The 18,947-nt window shown below is 39.7% G+C and overlaps 1 protein-coding gene across 2 annotated transcripts in view; it reads left to right on the top strand.

Moving 5' to 3' along the window:
- The window catches only part of sik2b (salt-inducible kinase 2b), a 58,944-nt gene that overhangs the window by 6,818 nt on the left and 33,179 nt on the right, over positions 1-18,947 (top strand). For both annotated transcript variants that reach the window (XM_085131102.1, XM_085131101.1), the window contains exons 3-4: positions 3,004-3,067; positions 18,324-18,485. In XM_085131102.1, coding sequence (XP_084987228.1) covers positions 3,004-3,067; positions 18,324-18,485 — 226 coding nt within the window. The remainder of the gene's footprint in view (positions 1-3,003; positions 3,068-18,323; positions 18,486-18,947) is intronic.

The following is an 18,947-nucleotide window of genomic DNA, read 5'->3' as shown; positions in this document are numbered from 1 at the left end:
AAGCCTTTGGGTCCTGTTACATTTACTGTGTAGGAAAAGTAAATGAGCGTTCATTATCATTACACAACCATCTGGCACTGTTCCAGCTTTCTGTTGAGTTATTTTGGTGCGTATCATTATTTCCAGCAGCCTAACCATCCTATCAGCGCCGGTCAATTAGTGATTTCCTTTCCAATCTCATAAACTAGGATTGGCTCAGAGGAAAGCTGCAGCCAATGAAGGCGCACAAAGATACAGGACAGCGGATCCGGACTCTTGTTTTTCATGTGTCGTGTAGCTTTTCTTGTGTTGGCCCCTGATCTGACTTCCAAACTTTTTTGTCCATCTTTTAATCCTCTGGCTGTTTTTAGGGCTTCAGCTCTCTGCTTTCGCTCTTATTCCAGTCGATGTTATTTTTTGAAAGAGGTTTTGTTATATTGAGAGTAATGCCAGTACAATGTGAGTGCTTCATTTGAATATGAGTCATACTAAAGAAAAATGCTTGAATCCATTAAGGATAGTATTGGATTGACCCGGACCCCATGTCAGTACACCAAACACTGCAATCAATGGTGGGTGTGAAAACGCATTCAGTTCATTACATTTAAAGCTATAAATCACTATTTCACAGTGCTTTTATTAAAACAATATACTGTAATGTGATTAATGTGGAGTGGTAGCAGCTGCAATTATTATGTTATTTATTTATTGGGGGGGTTCCTATCTAACTACAGTTAGAGGTAACTATAACTGACAGCGTATGCAAGCCAAACATCTTTAGTTTTTTGGTTTTGTCAACTAAACTTTTTATTTTCATACTAAAATTAATTTTTAAACTTCAGTTTCCCCCAAAACTACAATAAGTTTTTACTGAAACTGCTGGAAATAAAGTGCTCTTCCACTGGAAAGATGTACAGATGATTAGTTGAAAATGACTTTCTGCACACCCACCTTTACCTGACACATTTTACCTTACCAAACAAAAGCATGTGCAACACAGTTATATAACCAAAAAAAAACGTAATTTTCCAGTGTGTTGATTACTTCACCAGATAACAGGATATCAGACTTTTTTTTTCACTCAGTGCTATTATTTTCCTAATAACTGCTTTATTCCTTTGCTTATAACAAGCCTGCTGTCTTGTCACAGAGGTTTAGCTACTTACTGGCTTTGTTAGCTTCTTTAAGCTAACAATCTTCTGAAGGTGACTGAAGTGTCTAATTTGATTGATTGTTAGGTTTTCCACATGTTGGTGAACTTGTCTTCACGCGCACGCATGAAAAGGTCCAGCTCATCATCAAGCATAAGTGAAGCTGACCAGCCGGTCACAGAGTCCCGAGTCTAAGATGTTGAAAATCCGCAGATTCATGTCATTGTCAGGTCAATAAGTCACTTAGTTAACAGAGGAAATTAGAGGTGCTCTTTATCATAGTCTGATACTTAAAGTAGACAGTATCTAAAATAATGTTTAATTGATCTTCAAGCATGAAGTTATCTCAAAGGACAGCCAAAGCAGCCCACAAGCACTAACACACAGTGCATTTCCATTTATTGGTTTTTAAAATTCAAACTGACATTTTTCAGAATTTACTGCATGTCATTAAACTTCTCAAGCAGGACTGGCTATATCAAATCCCTGTAATTTTTTTTGTCATGAATTATTCATTGTCTTGTTTACTTACTTTGATCAGAAAGTCCTGATGATGAAAATTGCCTTGCTTTTTATTATTTCCACCACTTAGACTGTGATTGTTGTGCTTGTGATAGGTTTGTTTGTTTTTGTTTTTGTCACAGGTGTCAAAAATCATTCCCTGCAGTTGCACAAAAGCATCACTCTTGTTCACTAATGTGCATTACCTTCTAAACGTAGAAGAATAAACTGTTGATTTTTATCACATGGCAATGTTGGCACTTCTTGAAGATGTTGCCCAAAACATCTGCTGCATCTGTCTGCCCTTAGCTCTTCTGCCTTCCCGGATGTATGAGCATTAGAAAGTGGCCAACAATATAGGAAGGTAGCAATCCCGTGTTTGTGTAATTCATGCACAAGAGAAGCTGTGAGATCAGCCACAGAATAAAAACTGCTCTCTCCCACAGTGGGTATTTTATCTTGTCAAACACGGGTGATTTAGTATCATTAATAATGACTACATCTACTCAGGTGGGGCCAGTGCCAGGGCCCCACTACTCTCCATGCTGGTTTACTGGCACACCGACATGAAACAGAGCCATCGTTAATACTATTAGTTACACCTGTGCTTTTCCTGCTGCGCCAGGTCAAAATGTCTGTTGTGAAAAGGTTTATTTTCCATTAGATGCTGTATTGGCTCTCAACAGAGTACCAATACCCAGATTTAATTCATCAATCGGTTGTAAACAGAGGACAGAGAATGTGTTTGTTACAAAACGAAGACCAACCAAAAAAAGAGGAAGAAAAAGGCTTTAATTTCCTAAATCCATGAATCGGTCAGTGTAACAGATGGAAAATTGATCATAAACAATGAGCGTGGGATTTCTAGTGTGAATGTCTGGCTCGCTGTGTCTGATTCATCCTCTTCTCTGCATCTGACTCTCCCCTCCGCATTTAATTCTATTCATCTCCTGAGTGTTTCTGCTTCTAAATCGGTTCTCCTCCTCCTACACAACACGGCACTGGGTGAGGATGGAAAGGCTTTAAGTATCATTCAGATATACTCAACAACACCAACCGTCCACCTCCATTCTTTTACATGGTTGCCATATTTAGACCCGTGCCATTCATACATTTAGTTTTTCTCACGATTTTACGAACGCCAGACACTGCAGTTTAAACACACATTGAGCCCTGTAGTCAATTGTGTGATATTTCTGGTTATTTTTATCTTTTGGGGTTTTTTTTTTAACTACTACTACTTCTTCTTCTTCTTCTTCTTCTTCTTCTTTTTCTCTTTTTTAAAATTTATTTTTACTTAATCTAATTCTTTTTGTGTGTCTCTTTTCCCCCACCCCCTCGGCCCCGTTCCTTCATCCTCTCCCTCTCTCAGGTGATGGAGACGAAGAACATGCTTTATTTAGTCACGGAGTATGCCAAGAGTGGGGAGATCTTTGGTGAGTGATCTTTTCAAGTATACGATCAGTCTGCCCATTGCTATTTGCGTTCTTCCCATATCAACTGAAAAAAAAATGTACTTGTTGCGTCAGTAAGGTTTTTGACCAACAAGGAAGTATCAAAGTCTTGTTGAGCTTGAGTTGCTATTACGGTTATCCCAGCCTCAATCTCAAAGGTCATATGATTGATGCAAATCTGACACAAGTATCCTGTGACCCTTGTCATGTGCTGCTGGTAATTGTTGCAGTAAATGTGCTGACATTTCTTTCCTGCTGTATAAAATGACGTCACCCCAGGCCTGTAAAAGCTGCCGGAGGGCAGCCTCAAAGGGGAATAAGTTCGATTTATTACTATCTGTACTGCAGAATCGCCCACACTGGACTGGTTTACTGCTCAAATGTTGAGATAATGCATGTCAAGGAGATAAGATTCCTTTCTTTGTCCTGGCAAGCAACATGTCATTCCTTCTCTTTCATTAAGATGGTACTTAATGATTAATTTTCAATGCTCCCTTTGTTCAACTCCGGTGGGATGTTTAAGAGCATTTGTCATATACTTGTACAAGTACAAGAATGGTTTCAATTTATTTTCTTTTTTCCTTTATTTTGTTTTTTTGCACCATACAAATAGTAATATACCAGAAACCAAGGAGGTTTTATAGGCGAATCTTCCTTTCAGAATCTGTAAGTCAGAGTCCTTGCAGCTAGTTTTGTGCAACCAAGTTTCCAAAATCCAAAGAGAATTATTTTACTATCACTGAGAGAAAAAAAAAAGTTGCAAAGTTTCACATTGAAATCCTTTTTGTTTTCTGTTGATCAGCAGATTTATTTACCTAACTGCTGCAACTGCATTAAAGTTTCCTCTTACAAAACAGATCTGTGCACAATTTTAGAAGCTAAAGCTGTAACCAGACTTAATACGCTGTTCTTGATCTTTCAGACGAGCAACAGTCGTAAATTTAGTTTTCACTTAAAATGTGGCTGTGCCTGACTGGATGATTGTGGTTTGCAGCTTTGTTTAAAACTGCATAGTTAGTAAAATAAAGTTATTTTAAGACCAAATAACAGAAGAACTCATCAAAGTTATTTCAGAATGACTCAGCATTGTGCTTCTTCCACCTAGCTTGAAATTCTTTGGAATTGCTGATCCTGAAATAGCTGTTGCCCAAAAGAACAAAAAGCAAACATACAAAGATTTCTTCATTTACTCGTCAGATGAATGCTGAACAATTCGGATTTCTAAGTCTGAAAGAAAATCAGAAGGCTCAAATGTGAATGCTAGATAGATTAGGAATGTGCCAATCAAAATGTTTTTGTTTCTTGCTGTCATGGTCTTGGATATCTGCCCACACTGACCTGATCGTGGTCTTATATTAATAGGCTGAGGAAGAATCTATCTTTCATGACAAGCTGTTTTGTCATTTCTTCAAGTAGTCTTGATAAATAGTTTTCCAGGCTTCTTGAAAGATATTCAAAGCTCTTCTTCGATGTTGGCTGCCTTTTGTTCCATTGTCTGTCAAGATGATCCCCCACTGCTCCAATTATGTTGAGGTCTGGGCTCTGGGGAGGCCAATCCATGACTGTTGGTGTTCCATTATGTGTTTTTCTGTCCAGGTATGCTTTTACTGCATTGACACTGGGTTGAGGATCATTGTCATGTTGCCCACTTTCCACATGGGATTGCATGGTGGATCAAAATCTATTGGTACCTTTCTCCATTCATAAGTCAATCTGTTTTAACAAGATTCAACTGGCTGAAATGGAGCCCTAAACCATGACAGAGCCTCCACCTTGTTTTACAGATTGCTGTAGACACTGTTGTACCTTTCTCATTGCCTCCTGTGTCAGTTTTAACCAAAGGTTTCACATTTGGATTCATCACTCCATAACACCTGTTGCCACTATTTAAAAAAAAAAAAAAAAAAAAAAAAAAAAAAAAAAAAAAAAAAATCAGTCCTATTCTGGAGTAATTTGACACTCTTCCAGTGAAACCACTTCTCATGAGATTTTTGTAAACAGTAGATGGATCTGGCACTTGATCCATCTACATCTCTCATGTCCTGTGTCAGGTCTTTGTTGGTCATCTGCTATAGATGGTTCATTAAGTTATCAGTTTATTTTAGGTTTGTCACTTCTTTAGTCCTCTACTTGTCCAGTTTCCACAAATGTTTTTAAGGTCACACTGCACACCATGCTGAAATATGCTAAGTGTTCAGCTAACAGCTCTTTGGAAATCATCTTGTTGGTACAAAAATACTATATTATGTCTGACAAACTGTGTTATCGTTGACATTTTTCATACATTTAACTAATGAAATTGGAATAAATCCAGTTTTTGGGGGGTTTTTTTGCAACAGGCGGTGCCTAAATATGCAAAATATAAGGAAATGTATTTTGCAAATAAAGAAAGCTAAATGTTTTGCTGTTGGCTTCCTTCATACTGTCTCAGCTCTCCAACCAGCAACCAGTGCACTGCTGCTTATATGCGGCGCACTGAAAACGAACAACTACAGAGACCAACTAATATGCAGTGTTGGGACTAACGCGTTATTAAGTAACGCGTTACAGTAACTACGTTATTATTGTGGTAACGAGCACGGTAACTAGTTATTATGCCAAAATCAGGAACGCGTTAGTCGTTACTGGGATTTAGATAGGGTCGTTACTCGTTACTTCGTGTGGTGGCTATCGCGGAGCTTCCACAGATTCTGTAACATTAGCAAGTGGTGGAAGCAGCAGGTGGAGGAGGGAAAGGGAACGCAGAAGGAAAAGAGACCCGAGGCGGCCGCCGGTCCAAGTGTGAACTGAACTTCAGGTAAGAAGTTATGACCTGCAGTCTATCTGGGTCAGATATAAACCAAGTTTAGGTGGAGTTTATTTTCGTTATTCTGACTTTTTCCATACTGCGTACTAGCTAGCATGACGGAGTTTCTATACAGCTGGGCGGTGCTATGAAGTTAATGATGTTGAACTTTATTTTGTTCATAAGTTATTAGAGTTGCCAACCGTCCCGTCTGGTATTCAGAGAAAATATTACGCGTTTCTTATTGAGGTGAAAATGAACAGTTTGTCCCGGACTTCAGCTACAATGAAAAAGACACAAAGCTGGAGTTATTCTGTGTCTTTGCTGCACAGCTGCCTCTTCTTCTCTCATTCTCCCCCCTCCCTCTCCCGTTTCTACTTCAATCATGAAAACTGATCAGTGATCAGCTGATCGGCTTTTCTCTCTTGTTTGTTTATTGCCCACTTTGCGCCAGAAACAGGAAACCAGCCGATGTCGCGTTAAACAACAGCAGCACGTTTAAGCTTGATCAGCTGTTGTTAGAATTTATTTAATATTAATTTCTAGTATCAGCTGATGTTTGCTGGAGCCACAGCTGTAAAAAAGCTGCTGGTCATGATGTCGGTTTGGTTATCTGGTGATTGGGGAACATGAAGATGAAACCAGGAGATGTCCTTACTGAATCATCAGAGCTGAACAGGTGATGGAGAAACAGGTTTACCTTTTAGGTGACATAAATGAGTTGAAGGGAAGTTATGAACTGTTTCTGAGAGACAGATAACCCCAGGATCCTTTTTTAGGTAGCTGACAGCTGGTAACTGTGCAGGTGCGGATCTAGCAAAGTTTTGCCAGGGGGGCCAGGTAGGGCATTAAAAGGGAGAGGGGGGCACAAAGAAATACTTTTCTTTCTTATTCTCATTTAAAATGTCTAGTTTTTAAAAAATAATTATCTGAATCTTACAACAAAGGATTGATAGATTGATGCATATATACCATCAAAACAGTGAACATCACTGTCACAACAGCGTTTGTTTTCATTCAAAGGCTTTATGATTTTTCCTATAATGGTGGGCCAGTCTCTAGTCAAAATGCCCAGGCCGATTTTTTGTCCCAGTCCAGCCCTGTATGCAGCAGCTCATCTGCAGTCTGGTGTTACTTACATCTTCCTATTCAGAAGGCAGAATTTCTGAGTTCTGAATACAATCAAAGCACCACGACTGCAGTTTTTGTGTTGGATGTAAAAGGAGAATTCTGAGTAAAACCAAAGTTACTTTCCCTAGTAACTAGTTACTTTGAAAGTAACGAGTAACTTGAAGTAACTGAGTTACTTTTGATAGAAGTAACTAGTAATGTAACTAAGTTACTATTTTAAAGTAACTTACCCAACACTGCTAATATGTAGGTTTATATTTGGCATTTAATGTCTGAATCTAGAAGATACAAAAAATGTTTTTTAAAGTGAGTTTATTAAATTATTCTCTGTTTTTGTCAGAATAAAATACGCTGGTGCTGGAAAGGACAGATGAGTCAGAACATATCGAAAATAGTACACGAAGATAAGAAGTTATCTCAGTCGGCCATAGCACCACACGCGCTATATCGCTGCATAACACACACACTCAGTTTGTACACTTTGTACAGACTACAATCTTCAATCCAGGTTGCTGGACACAAGCCCATAGGCATTTCAGTTTGTTGCATTAATTTATGGATTTTTAATATTCAGGTAAATATAACCAAAATAGGCTTTGTAAATGATTCTGGAAAAATTCTAATTCAGAGAAAATAATGTAATACAAGTAATTATGAAGAAGTAGAATTATGAACACAAGTGTAGACCTGTCTAATGTGGACAACCTGTAAGTGGCTCATGATCCAGATAGATTAATGGCCTCACCTGTTAGACGGTCTGAGAATGCTTGCACTTAGCCTGCTTCCAGACACGGGAATTGATAGGATTAGTCAAGTAGCAGTCAGTAGCCTATGATAAGCTTAATAGTCATGTCTTATGTGTGAGTGTATGTTGTTGTTTTGTTTATTGTTTTAGTGTCTTTGTAATTCAAAGAGCAGACCAGTGTTCCACTTGTGATGTTGACTCAGCAGCAACTACTGCCTCTGTGACCTAGAGAGAGCGGGGAAGCAGACCCAGAAAAACATGAATGAAACGAGTGTGGTTTAAAAACAAGAAGGAAGTACAGAAGTGTACAGCAATAAGGATGGAGAGGCTCACATGGTGTTGCAACTAAAACTTGTAATTTGAGCAAACGGCAGTTTCTGCTAAGAGAGATAAAGGGCATAGCAACAGGAATTATCCGATTTCAAAAGGCTTTTTAAGCCAAAAGACTTTATTTCTTTTCTTTAAGTAATGGGCATAGAAGCTTGCAGCAAATTTAAATTACATGGCTAAATATTAAAATTTTACATAAAAACATACGATGCTCATATGGACATATGCTATGTGTTACCCTCTAGACACATAGAATTTTCCATACGGCAGTCAAACTCGTCCCATACTGGAGCGACTGCTGTTGTTTCAAATAAGAACTTAATCTTATATACACACACATATATATATATATATATATATATATATATATATATATATATATATACAACTCATTTGAGCCAAAAGCTTTGAACATTGAGAACAGTCTGAATCCAGTTTCCCATAGGTTTTTCCACTTATGGCTCTGTTAGATGTCATTGAATGGGTACCTGCCTGATACCTGTTGTTCAAGCCTCGTGTTTTCAAACCGCATGACTGTCGATCAGAGGGAAGCCGGCCTCAAAGAAGACTATAAAAGCATAATAGGTTAATTTTAAGCTAGGGTAGGCTATTAATTTGTTCAAGGAGCCACAGGAGAAACTGGGACTGTTGTTGAAGATCGTACCAATAAACTGAACTCTGTTTATTTCAATATTAACTTTATCAGTTTATAAACTGCTGCTGGTAGGAGTGCATGTTACAATTAGGTCTATAATGTGGCCTAATTGCCCACCCCTGTTTTAAGCACCCTTCTGTGTGCAGCTACTCAAAATAATAGCAGTACAAATAATAATTGCTTGCATTTCAATAATTTAGTTTCTTTTAAATATGAATCAGGAGCCAGCAAACTGTTAGGCTTGCTTAGCAGAAAGACTGAGAAATGACTAATGTGGCATAAAATCTTGCGGTTATAAATAAATTGTTTTAAAAGCGTTGGTATGGGTGGGTGCTTTTGGACACAGTCGACCTAGCTGGTTTTCTCTAGTTTCCTTCTATTAGTATTATTATTTTTATCGTCTAATTGTGTCCTGGCTGTAGAGAGTGGTGTCAGCTTAATCATCCAGCTATGAGCAAGAGTTTGCGCAATTCCCAAAATGTCAACCTATCCCTTTAAATAACCGATCATGATGATGGGTCAGCCTCATTTTCTGTAATCCATAGATGTTCTCATGGATCATCTCTGGGTATTATAAAACCATTGTGTCCTGATTCCTCAGACCCCTCTGCCCTGATTGCACAATGTAATGTAGTTATGTAAGACATTTATATGTCATCATCAGCCGCAGCAATAGCAGCTTTGACTCAGCCAGGCAGACAACAACTGGTATCTGCAGCCCTAGACTAGTATTACAGTATTCAATCTCGTGAAATTGAACAATCATTTCAGATTTCCAAATACACTTTGTGGAGGTGGATCAAGTCATGATGCACTCAGACAAATGGATAAGCTGCCAAGCCAGATCTCCAGTCTCTTCCTCCACAATCGCCCTCCAGAGAGTTGCCTCCGCTTTGCTGACATGATGAATATCTCAGGTCTGTTCCTGGCCATAGGTTATAAAGAGCGGAATTTGTGAAGTTGTAGTGTAGTGCATGCCGTTACAGCCAGTCAGTGAAACGAAGGATGAGCCTGCAGTTCTGTCTTCAGACCAAATAGTAAAGGGTGCTGTGGAGGAGCAGGAGGGGGTAGCATGTTTGTGTCTGGAGCCGCAAAGACAAAGAAGCGGATCTGGGTTTGGCACCAAGAGGCGGAGAGTGATGGGTTCATTCTTGCAAAAGGGTGGGTGGGCACAGCATAGGCATCGATGCCAGCTCGCTGATGTGCTTTGTGTCTGTCTGTCAGTCAGTCTGCTGCTCCACAGTCTGCCTCGACACCACAGGATGGATCAAACCTGGAAATTGGGTCAACCACAAATAAAGCGGAGTTGCAGAGAGCAGAAGCAGTAAGGGAGAGGAGGCAGAAGAGAATGGAGGCGAGAGCAGGGGACATCCATTTGAATTTGGAAGGTGGTGAGGAAATGTAGGGCATGCATATTTAAGAAAGCACTGCTGGAGAGAGGGGAGTATAATAGCTGGCAGTGAGTAAAATCACTCATGCAGATCTCTGTCTGGGTGTTGGGAAGGGAATGAGATACAGAGTGTTGACTTCAAAGGAGTACTCAAGCTATTTTTGAAAAACAATTACTTAGACTGTCAATTTCAATTTCCCCGTGAGCCATCCTTCATATTGCTTGGTCACTTTTCAGCAGATCTGTCAGCCATCAGAAGCTTGGACTTCAGTGACATCAAAAGACAAACGGATGACTTAAAAAAAACTAGAAGTACTTGCAAGCTTTGAAGGCAAAAATATACCTTATATAAGTCTGTATATAGATCTTTCAGATACATATGGTACTAAGCCTGAACTATAGATATTTCCTCAATAAAATTAGAAATAATAAAGAAAGAAGAAAAAGAAGAAATGCAGGGACATTTAATTCTACCGTTCTACAAAGACTTTTCAAGGTCATCTCACCAACTGCTCTTCGATCAACTAATTAGTGTCGGGGTGGCTTCTCAAAAGTTTTAAGTATGCATTACTTATTTGTACCCTCCAAAAAGCATACTTTCCACAAAGAGCACAACTAACTTGTTACTGTACTTGTGACATTACTCCACAACATCACTTGAGATGCATTGCTATGTAATTGCTGGTTAACAGTACAGCATAGTTATGCCCACATGTCAACACAATTCATATTAAAGGCGATTCTTGCCAAACAAATGTCTCTGTACCTTTCTGCATTTTTTTTTTTCAAATCCACTGTCAGTGGTCAGGTGATTGTTGCTTGAGAACATATGAAAATATGCATATATGCATTAATATACTCTTATACTCTGCCCATAATGGCAATGCACTGCATTTCAATTAAATCTGACCACAGTAATTTGTTATCCCCAACACTGCAGCTAACCAAACTGAAGCTACGCAATTAATGCAGTCAGTACCAGTGCTTTCTATTATGCAGAAAGCACTAAATAGATAAAGAGATGTCTTGTGTATATATACTTTATAAATGGGAATGGGACTTCTATTTGGTGTTCTTACTTGACTTAAAGGTTGTGTTTGAATAGTGTACCACCCATCCCATGGAGTTATTTCATAGCTTTGTGAAAGTGCATTGAGATTCTTTTAGCACTGTGTTTCTCCTTTCTTATGTCCTCATAAATTCCTCTACGTCTTTGCTTGACCTCCGTAAGACTTTCCATTGAGGTCAAGGAGGGTATTTTGGAGAAACCCTGGAACTTTGTGTGATAACTATACCACAATTTCAAGTACTGTTCATGTAGACTAGTTAAACCAACCTCTGCATTGTGCAGATAATATATATGGAAAGTCAAAGAAGCGCATTCTACTTGTGTGTGCGTGTGTGTGTGTGTGTGTGAATGTAATCATTGCTATCTAAATTCCAGTAGATAAGGTAATATATATGGCTTTTTGAACAGGGATAGCATGAGCTTGCTGACTTCCTGTGTTTTGAAAGAAGTAATCCAAAGTATTTTTAGTTGAGCGACAGGCAGATTTTTCCACAGAAGTTTTCAAGGAGCCAAGAAAAAGAAATAAATAATAATAATAGTAAAAAAAAAAAAAGTTAGAAGAAAAATGTGCCAGACTTAACCTGATATGTTTGTCTGCATTTGAGCTCAGCTAATTTGCTCCCGTCTTCAGTGTGAGTTCAGACATTTGGAAGCAATGTAAGTTTTAGTGATTGATAAAACAGAACATAGATAGATATAGATCTTTTAGATGTGTGCATTTTCACACCAAGTACAGGTGTTGCCATCACAGCTTTAACACCTCACTCCGATTACTTTACAAGCTCACCTTCATATTTTATATTTATCTCAACAGTAGTTTATCATTTTTAGTGGCACTGCTATTAATCATCTGGGTAACACGCTAGCAAGGCTAATGTGAGCTACATGATCTTGTATGTCAAACATCAGTGTCAGAACTCGTTTTAATGCGTTTCATATTTTTCTTTTTAGGGTCTTGGAACCCACACTCAAAATATATATGATTGGCAGACTACAGCATACCTGAATACAGCTTTATTTTTTCATCAAGTAAATATGCTCACAGGCCTATGTAGAGTCAGGTGTTAGCGCTATAAAATCCCTTTTGATTAAGCTCTTTCTACAGACTTTGCCCTCGTCATGAAATATCAGCATACAACGATATGGCAGAATGTTATTTTTATGGGTCATTTATATGTCGAGGCTTTCAAAACAACATATTCTAGCTCATCTCACTTTCGGGTCAGATGAAGACATCTGTAAGTAAAATCCCAGCTCCAGATATAAAGTAACGTGGATATTGCATGCTATACATTTTTATGTGAATGTTAAAGTATGTCAAGATGGATTTATTTAAGCGTGATTGAGTATCCTTGACTTCTAAATGCCTCCCATGTGGCTGCAACTAATTGCCATTTTTCTTGTGGATTAGTCTGCCGTTGCTTTTTAGATTTGTTATAATTGTCAGAATGTCGTCTGACGTGTTGAAATGTTAGTGTTATCTGATCACCGAACCCACAGTACAGTATAGAAGAAACTACTTCTGGGTTCTGCCTTATTCACAAGGGGTTGCCAGAGTGGGTATCTTCATATGTTTTGGGGTGTTTTTTCACCAGCTGCCCTTCCTGAGGGATTTATATCTACTCCCGGGATCAAACCAGGAGTCTTTCCGTTTTAGACAATGTGTAAATCACTATACCAGGGATGTCTTACTCATTTTACATCCTGGGCCATAGACAGTCCACTTTGAACTTAAGTGGGCTAGACCAGTGAAACCTGCCTTTTTTCCCATGTAAAGAAATCTAATTACATATTTAATCCCTGAGATGTCTTAATATAAGAAAAAAGAAGTGCAGTTTCACAGTGCATCTGTTTTTCTACTTTATAAAATGCTGCCATAGTAAATAAAAAGTCTGTCAATATGAGTCTGAGAAAGAAATGTCCTTTTTACCCCTCATTAGTAAATTGTCACCACCCTGCTGAGCAGGCTGGCAGACGGCGTGGACACCTAAGTTTGAGAACAAGGTGATGTAGGATTTTGAAATAATACCATAGGTGCAGCTACCTTGACCTTGAGGTTAAGGTCAGAGGTCTAGTTTGCTGAAAATCTTGTGAATAGGATAACTCGAATGCAGCGATGTAGGATTTTCAAATTGTGTGTCTACTAGGAGATTCGCATTGGCAATCACCAGCAATTTTTACTGTAAAAGGCATAAATTTGTATAGTGTGTATAGTGAAAACCAAGAAACCTTCTTTTATTTTATTGTTCATTTGTTACTTATTTACCACGGTGTAGTATGAATGGCCATGGGGGAGCGCTTTATCAGTCAGAGAAGCTGCAAAACCCGTGAAAATACATTTAAAAGTCCAAATGTATGCCCTTCTTTACATTTTCCAAAGCCACCAAACGGGTTAGATTGGAGTCTTTGACAACCGATTCTGGCCCCGGGCCTTTTGTTTGACACCCCTGCACAGCACTATGGAGCCATTCAAAGGGTACTTCAAAATACACATACCTACATTTTTGATTTTTCTTTTTTTTAAGGTAAAAAGGTTTTTTTAAGGTTTGTTCCAACAAATGTAGGTACAAAAGTTTGTTTATTCCTTTTAAAAATAAGAATTGGAATAAAGGATTGCCAAGACAGTGGTATTACTTGATCACCTAATCCAACCCTGAATGTGTTTTTAAAAACACATGCCCTAGTTAAATAACCAGTAAGTTTCAATGGGAGGGGCTTACAGTAAATAGGTGGAGTATGTAGGTTTAAGATGTGGGCTTTGTTTCTCCAGATAAAACAGAGGTGTTATTTTTATGTGTGTATTTAGTAAGTAAGTATCCAAAGAAGGACAAGTGAGGTCAACTATAACCACCAGAAGCTGCAGCTGATGTTTGGCTGATTGGTACTTGGATGACATGGCATTGCTCTGTTCCAATTGGCTCTGTTCCCCTTTAACCCCTTTGGTGTGCCAGTATTAAATCAACACAAGCATCCATCACCGTGCATATAGATGTGACTTTAATGAGGCCGTCGTATTTAAGTGGTTAGGGTATCAGTTACTGATGTGGAAACGGAGTGTGCGACCGTGTGCCCCATGTCCTCTGCGCTCACACACACTCGCATGTATACACGCTCCCAGCGCCTGGCCCACGGTGTTATCTGAAGTCTGTCCAGCAAGCCGGTCTGTACCCATGTTGTTTGTCCCCTTCAAACCTGAGCAGCTGTTAAGAGATTTAGCTCCTCACGCAGCTCTCAGCAGAAGTGGAACACAGTGGCTTTTGAGCTGTTCCCTAATACCCCTATGATTCATACTTGTTCTGTTCGCTTTCCCAGAATGCCACTCTGCATGCCTCACTGTGCTGAGGTCCTTACCCTCACCAACATTGTATCAGTGGATTACTCATCCTTCCACTGGGGCAACATGCTGCATACTCTGTGTTGTACAGTGTTGTTTGCTTAAACAGTAATGGCTTGTTTTTCCAGTGTGACTGTAGAACAAGCAGTAGCAACACCGTGCTGCTGTTCATACAGAGCTAAGATACGCTTTAGTGTTCAGCGTTTGGTTTGTTGAGCATTTCAGTGTAAAAGCAGTCAGGCGGTGTTCTTTCCAGAGCTGCAAACAATAGTCAGTTGATCAAGCAGTCATTGAGAGAAATTAATCTGCGGCTGTTTTAGGGTTTAAATTGATTTCTTTCTCTTGTTTTTTCTTTAACAAAATTACTTTTACACTATGTTTTGCATGAAGAAGAGTGTGCAACACCACAGGAAAAATAGAAGTCTTACCTCTCTCTGTAATGGCTGCAAGGAATCCTGCTTTGACTCTTTACCCCATAAAGATGACCTTCCCTTCCCTTAATGGCGGGTTTTGACATCTAAGTACATATATATATATCAATAAAGATGTGGTTTGGGTGACCATTAGAATAGTTTCTGTGCTTTTTCAAGGGTAGCTACACGGGCACAGACAACCCTCACTTATTTCTGATGCAAACCTCATCATTTTTGTCTTATAAGCAGGCCTGAAATGTGAGAGAAAGACCTTCAGTGTATCCCTAGTTGGTTTTCAAGGGGTAAAGAATTAAACCAACCACTTTGTACAATGTTAGGCTCTGTAACAGTATGGCGAGTATTTATGTTGACCCATAAAGAAGGCTTTAAAGACCAAGAAAAGGAGAGGTTATGTCCTGAAACGGTTTTTATTTTAGATTGCTGTTTTCCACAGGTGCAACCTTGGACCTGCCCAACACATTCCCCTCCCCAGTGTGTTTTTTGATTAGCACCATTGCTTGAAAATTCCCCCGTTCATTAAAGAGACCTACTCTTATGGAATTTGTCAGCCACTCGCTAATAAGGTTTTCTCATTCTGTTGCTATCTATCACACACAATTTTAATATCGGGGCTTTGAGATGCAGGGCTGTGTAGATGACGTGTAGTGTGATGCACAATGGTGGCCTCAACACGTATGCTTTGAATATTTTATGTTTAATTAACTGCACACATCTGAAAAAAGTCAACTAAATTGACTTTTAAAGAGGCTTAGTATGACTTTGCTGTGCCTCTAAGTACAGGATGGGCCATTTATATGGATACACCGTAATAAAATGGGAATGGTTGGGGATTAAAGTCCTGTTTGTGGCACATTAGTATATGTGAGGGGGCAAACTCCTCAAGATGGGTGGTGACCATGGTGGCCATTTAGAAGTCGGCCATCTTGGATAGAACTTTTGTTTTTTTCAATAGGAAGAGGGCCATGTGACACATCAAACTTATTGGTAATGTCACAAGAAAAACAATGGTGTGCTTGGTTTCAACATAACTTTATTCTTTCACGAGTTATTTACAAGTTTCTGACCACTTATAAAATGTGTTCAATGTGCTGCCCATTGTGTTGGATTGTCAATGCAACCCTCTTCTCCCACTCTTCACACACTGATAGCAACACCGCAGGAGAAATGCCAGCACAGGCATCCAGTATCTGTAGTTTCAGGTGCTGCACGTCTCGCCTCTTCACACCATAGACAATTGCCTTCAGATGACCCCAAAGATAAAAGTCTAAGGGGGTCGGATCGGGAGACCTTGGGAGCCATTCAACTGGCAAACGACGACCAATCCACTTTCCAGGAAACTGTTCATCTAGGAATGCTTGGACCTGGCACTCATAATGTGGTGGTGCACCATCTTGCTGGAAAAACTCAGGGAACGTGCCAGCTTCAGTGCGCAAAGAGGGAAACATCATCATGTAGCAATTTCAAATATCCAGTGGCCTTGAGGTTTCCATTGATGAAGAATGGACCCAATATCGTTGTACCCCATATACCACACCAAACCATCACTTTTGTTGTTCCAACAGTCTTGGAGGGATTCATCCATTGTGGGTTAGTGTCAGACCAATAGCGGTGGTTTTGTTTGTTAACTTCACCATTCACATAAAATTTTGCCTCATCACTGAACAAAATCTTCTGCGTGAACTGAGGGTCCAGTTCCAATTTTTGTTTTGCCCATTCTGCCACTGATGTTTCTTCATTAGTGAAAGTTTTCTGTCACTAATGACCCGGTTACTGCGTTCACCAGATATCAACACAATTTCGATCCGCTCCTCACGTGTCAGCCTCTTCAACATGTCAATGGTTGTGAACAAAGAGAAACTTGTAAATAACTCATGAAAGAATAAAGTTACGTTGAAACCAAGCACACCATTGTTTTTCTTGTGACATTACCAATAAGTTTGATGTGTCACATGGCCCTCTTCCTATTGAAAAAAACAAAAGTTGTATCCAAGATGGCCGACTTCTAAATGGCCACCATGATCCCCACCCATCTTGAGGAGTTTGCCCCCTCACATATACTAATGTGCCACAAACAGGACTTTAATATCACCAACCATCCCCATTTTATTATGGTGTATCCATATAAATGGCCCACCCTGTAGTTTGTGTGCACACCACTGAAATGACAGCGATATGAAAAGGAAATCGTATCAGGTATGTCTAACGAGTTAAAAGACAAAAGCAAAACATTGTTTTTATTGTCTCAATCAAATCAAGCTGCCAGTCTTCATCTGCTTCCTGATTACAAAAATGCTCTCTTATGAAACTGACCTAGTGGGTCTTCCCATAATTACATTCCTCCTGATTTTGTGTTGGTGGGGTTTGTTGTGGTTGTTGTTCATTGTTGTCAGGTTTACTTGGTGGTCTGTAACCATGCCAGCTGGAAGGACAGGCAGCAGAGTGTCCTATCTTGTTTGCCACTGAGTGTGAATTGAAGAGTTAGCAAGCTATCTGGACAGAGAGGTGTGAAGAGGAGCCCTGCCGACAGCAACAAACGCCACACTTTTCAAAGTTCACAGGGCTGTAAAAAAGAAAAAAAATCATACATCTTGTAAAATAGTCTGTCGAGACAAACTTCACACAAACAGTAAGGGCAGAGGGAGAGCACACCATGAGAGAAAGGTCAGCGATCTGAGCGCTTGGAAAAAGACGACGGCAAAATTTATGACTGTGGCTCTCCAGAGAGAGAATCGACTCTGGTTTCTTGTGTCTTTCTAAACAACCACAAACTCACTCTTTGGTCCTGCTGTGTGCAGAGTGTGTGCTAAGCAGATAAACTGCTAAATCCAGTGTTTTTGCTTCTCATTGGAAAAAGAGCTCAGTTTGTATTTATTTCAGTATCCAATTAAACCGACCCCCAACTTACAAGCTGAGCAGTGTGCGCTAATCTAGGCATTATATAGCAGAAGACCTGTTCTCGGAAACCTGTCTCCGCTTTCCTAGTTCCGCTATGACAACACAGTGCATTCTTCACCGTCAGCCAATGCCTACTCACGCATGCACACGCAGGGCTGGAGCAGGGGTCTCCAAAGAAAAAATACATTTTGCATCTTGCTCTCAATGAGTTCACAAAACATGCTGTAATGTAGAGCAGCTGTAAGCTACCACTGGCACCAAGCTCGCACCTCATCAAAACCTATTATACTTTCAGCACAACCACTCGGTTGATTGAAGAAATTCAACTTTTATTGCATTCTTTTCAACTGTATAGTGATACCTTAATACGTGTTCGGAAGGCCTGTAGAGCCAGGTTATATAATCAATTAAAAAGATGATATAGACTTAAAGTTCTAACATGACACGTCACCTCTTTCCAATGTCTGCAGACTATCTGGCAAAGCATGGCCGTCTCAGTGAGCTAGAGGCCAGGAGGAAGTTCTGGCAGATCCTGTCAGCGGTTGAGTACTGCCACAACCGGAACATCGTTCACAGAGACCTGAAGGCTGAGAATCTGCTGCTGGATGGCCATATGAACATCAAGATTGCAGGTAACACATTGCACAGTGGACCCATAAAGTAGATGTAAATCAGTAAAGTAATCAGTAAATCACTCAGTAGATGAAAAATCCAGGATCTCCGCATGAGGTTTTGATGTATTGCCTGTCATGATCTCAGCGCTCGTGGAGTTCAGAAATGTCTTCACTGTCTGCTTAGGTCATTTTTGCAGTGTTGAGAATTGGTCAGAGGTTGCTTGCAAGATAGCTGTTTGCCGACAGATCCCATGACAGACATCTTAAAAGCTTAAAGGCCTGTGTTACTTTTTCAAAACAGATGATCAGAGGAACTTAAAAATGCTTCCCTGGTGACTCTTGAGTTTAAAAACATGAAAAATGGAGGACAAAGTGAAGAACAGACCCAGAGGCAGATATTTGAGGCTAAGCTGGATGTCTGTAGTACAGGCATCAAAGTGTGATTATTAAGCAGCTGGTGTTTAGAGCTAGCTTGTGGGA

This window comes from Neolamprologus multifasciatus, chromosome 14 (genome assembly GCF_963576455.1).
Source record: "Neolamprologus multifasciatus chromosome 14, fNeoMul1.2, whole genome shotgun sequence".
In the NCBI taxonomy this organism is placed as follows: Eukaryota; Metazoa; Chordata; class Actinopteri; order Cichliformes; family Cichlidae; genus Neolamprologus; species Neolamprologus multifasciatus.
Note: the sequence above shows the minus strand (reverse complement) of the source record. Positions and strands in the feature narration are given on the sequence as shown.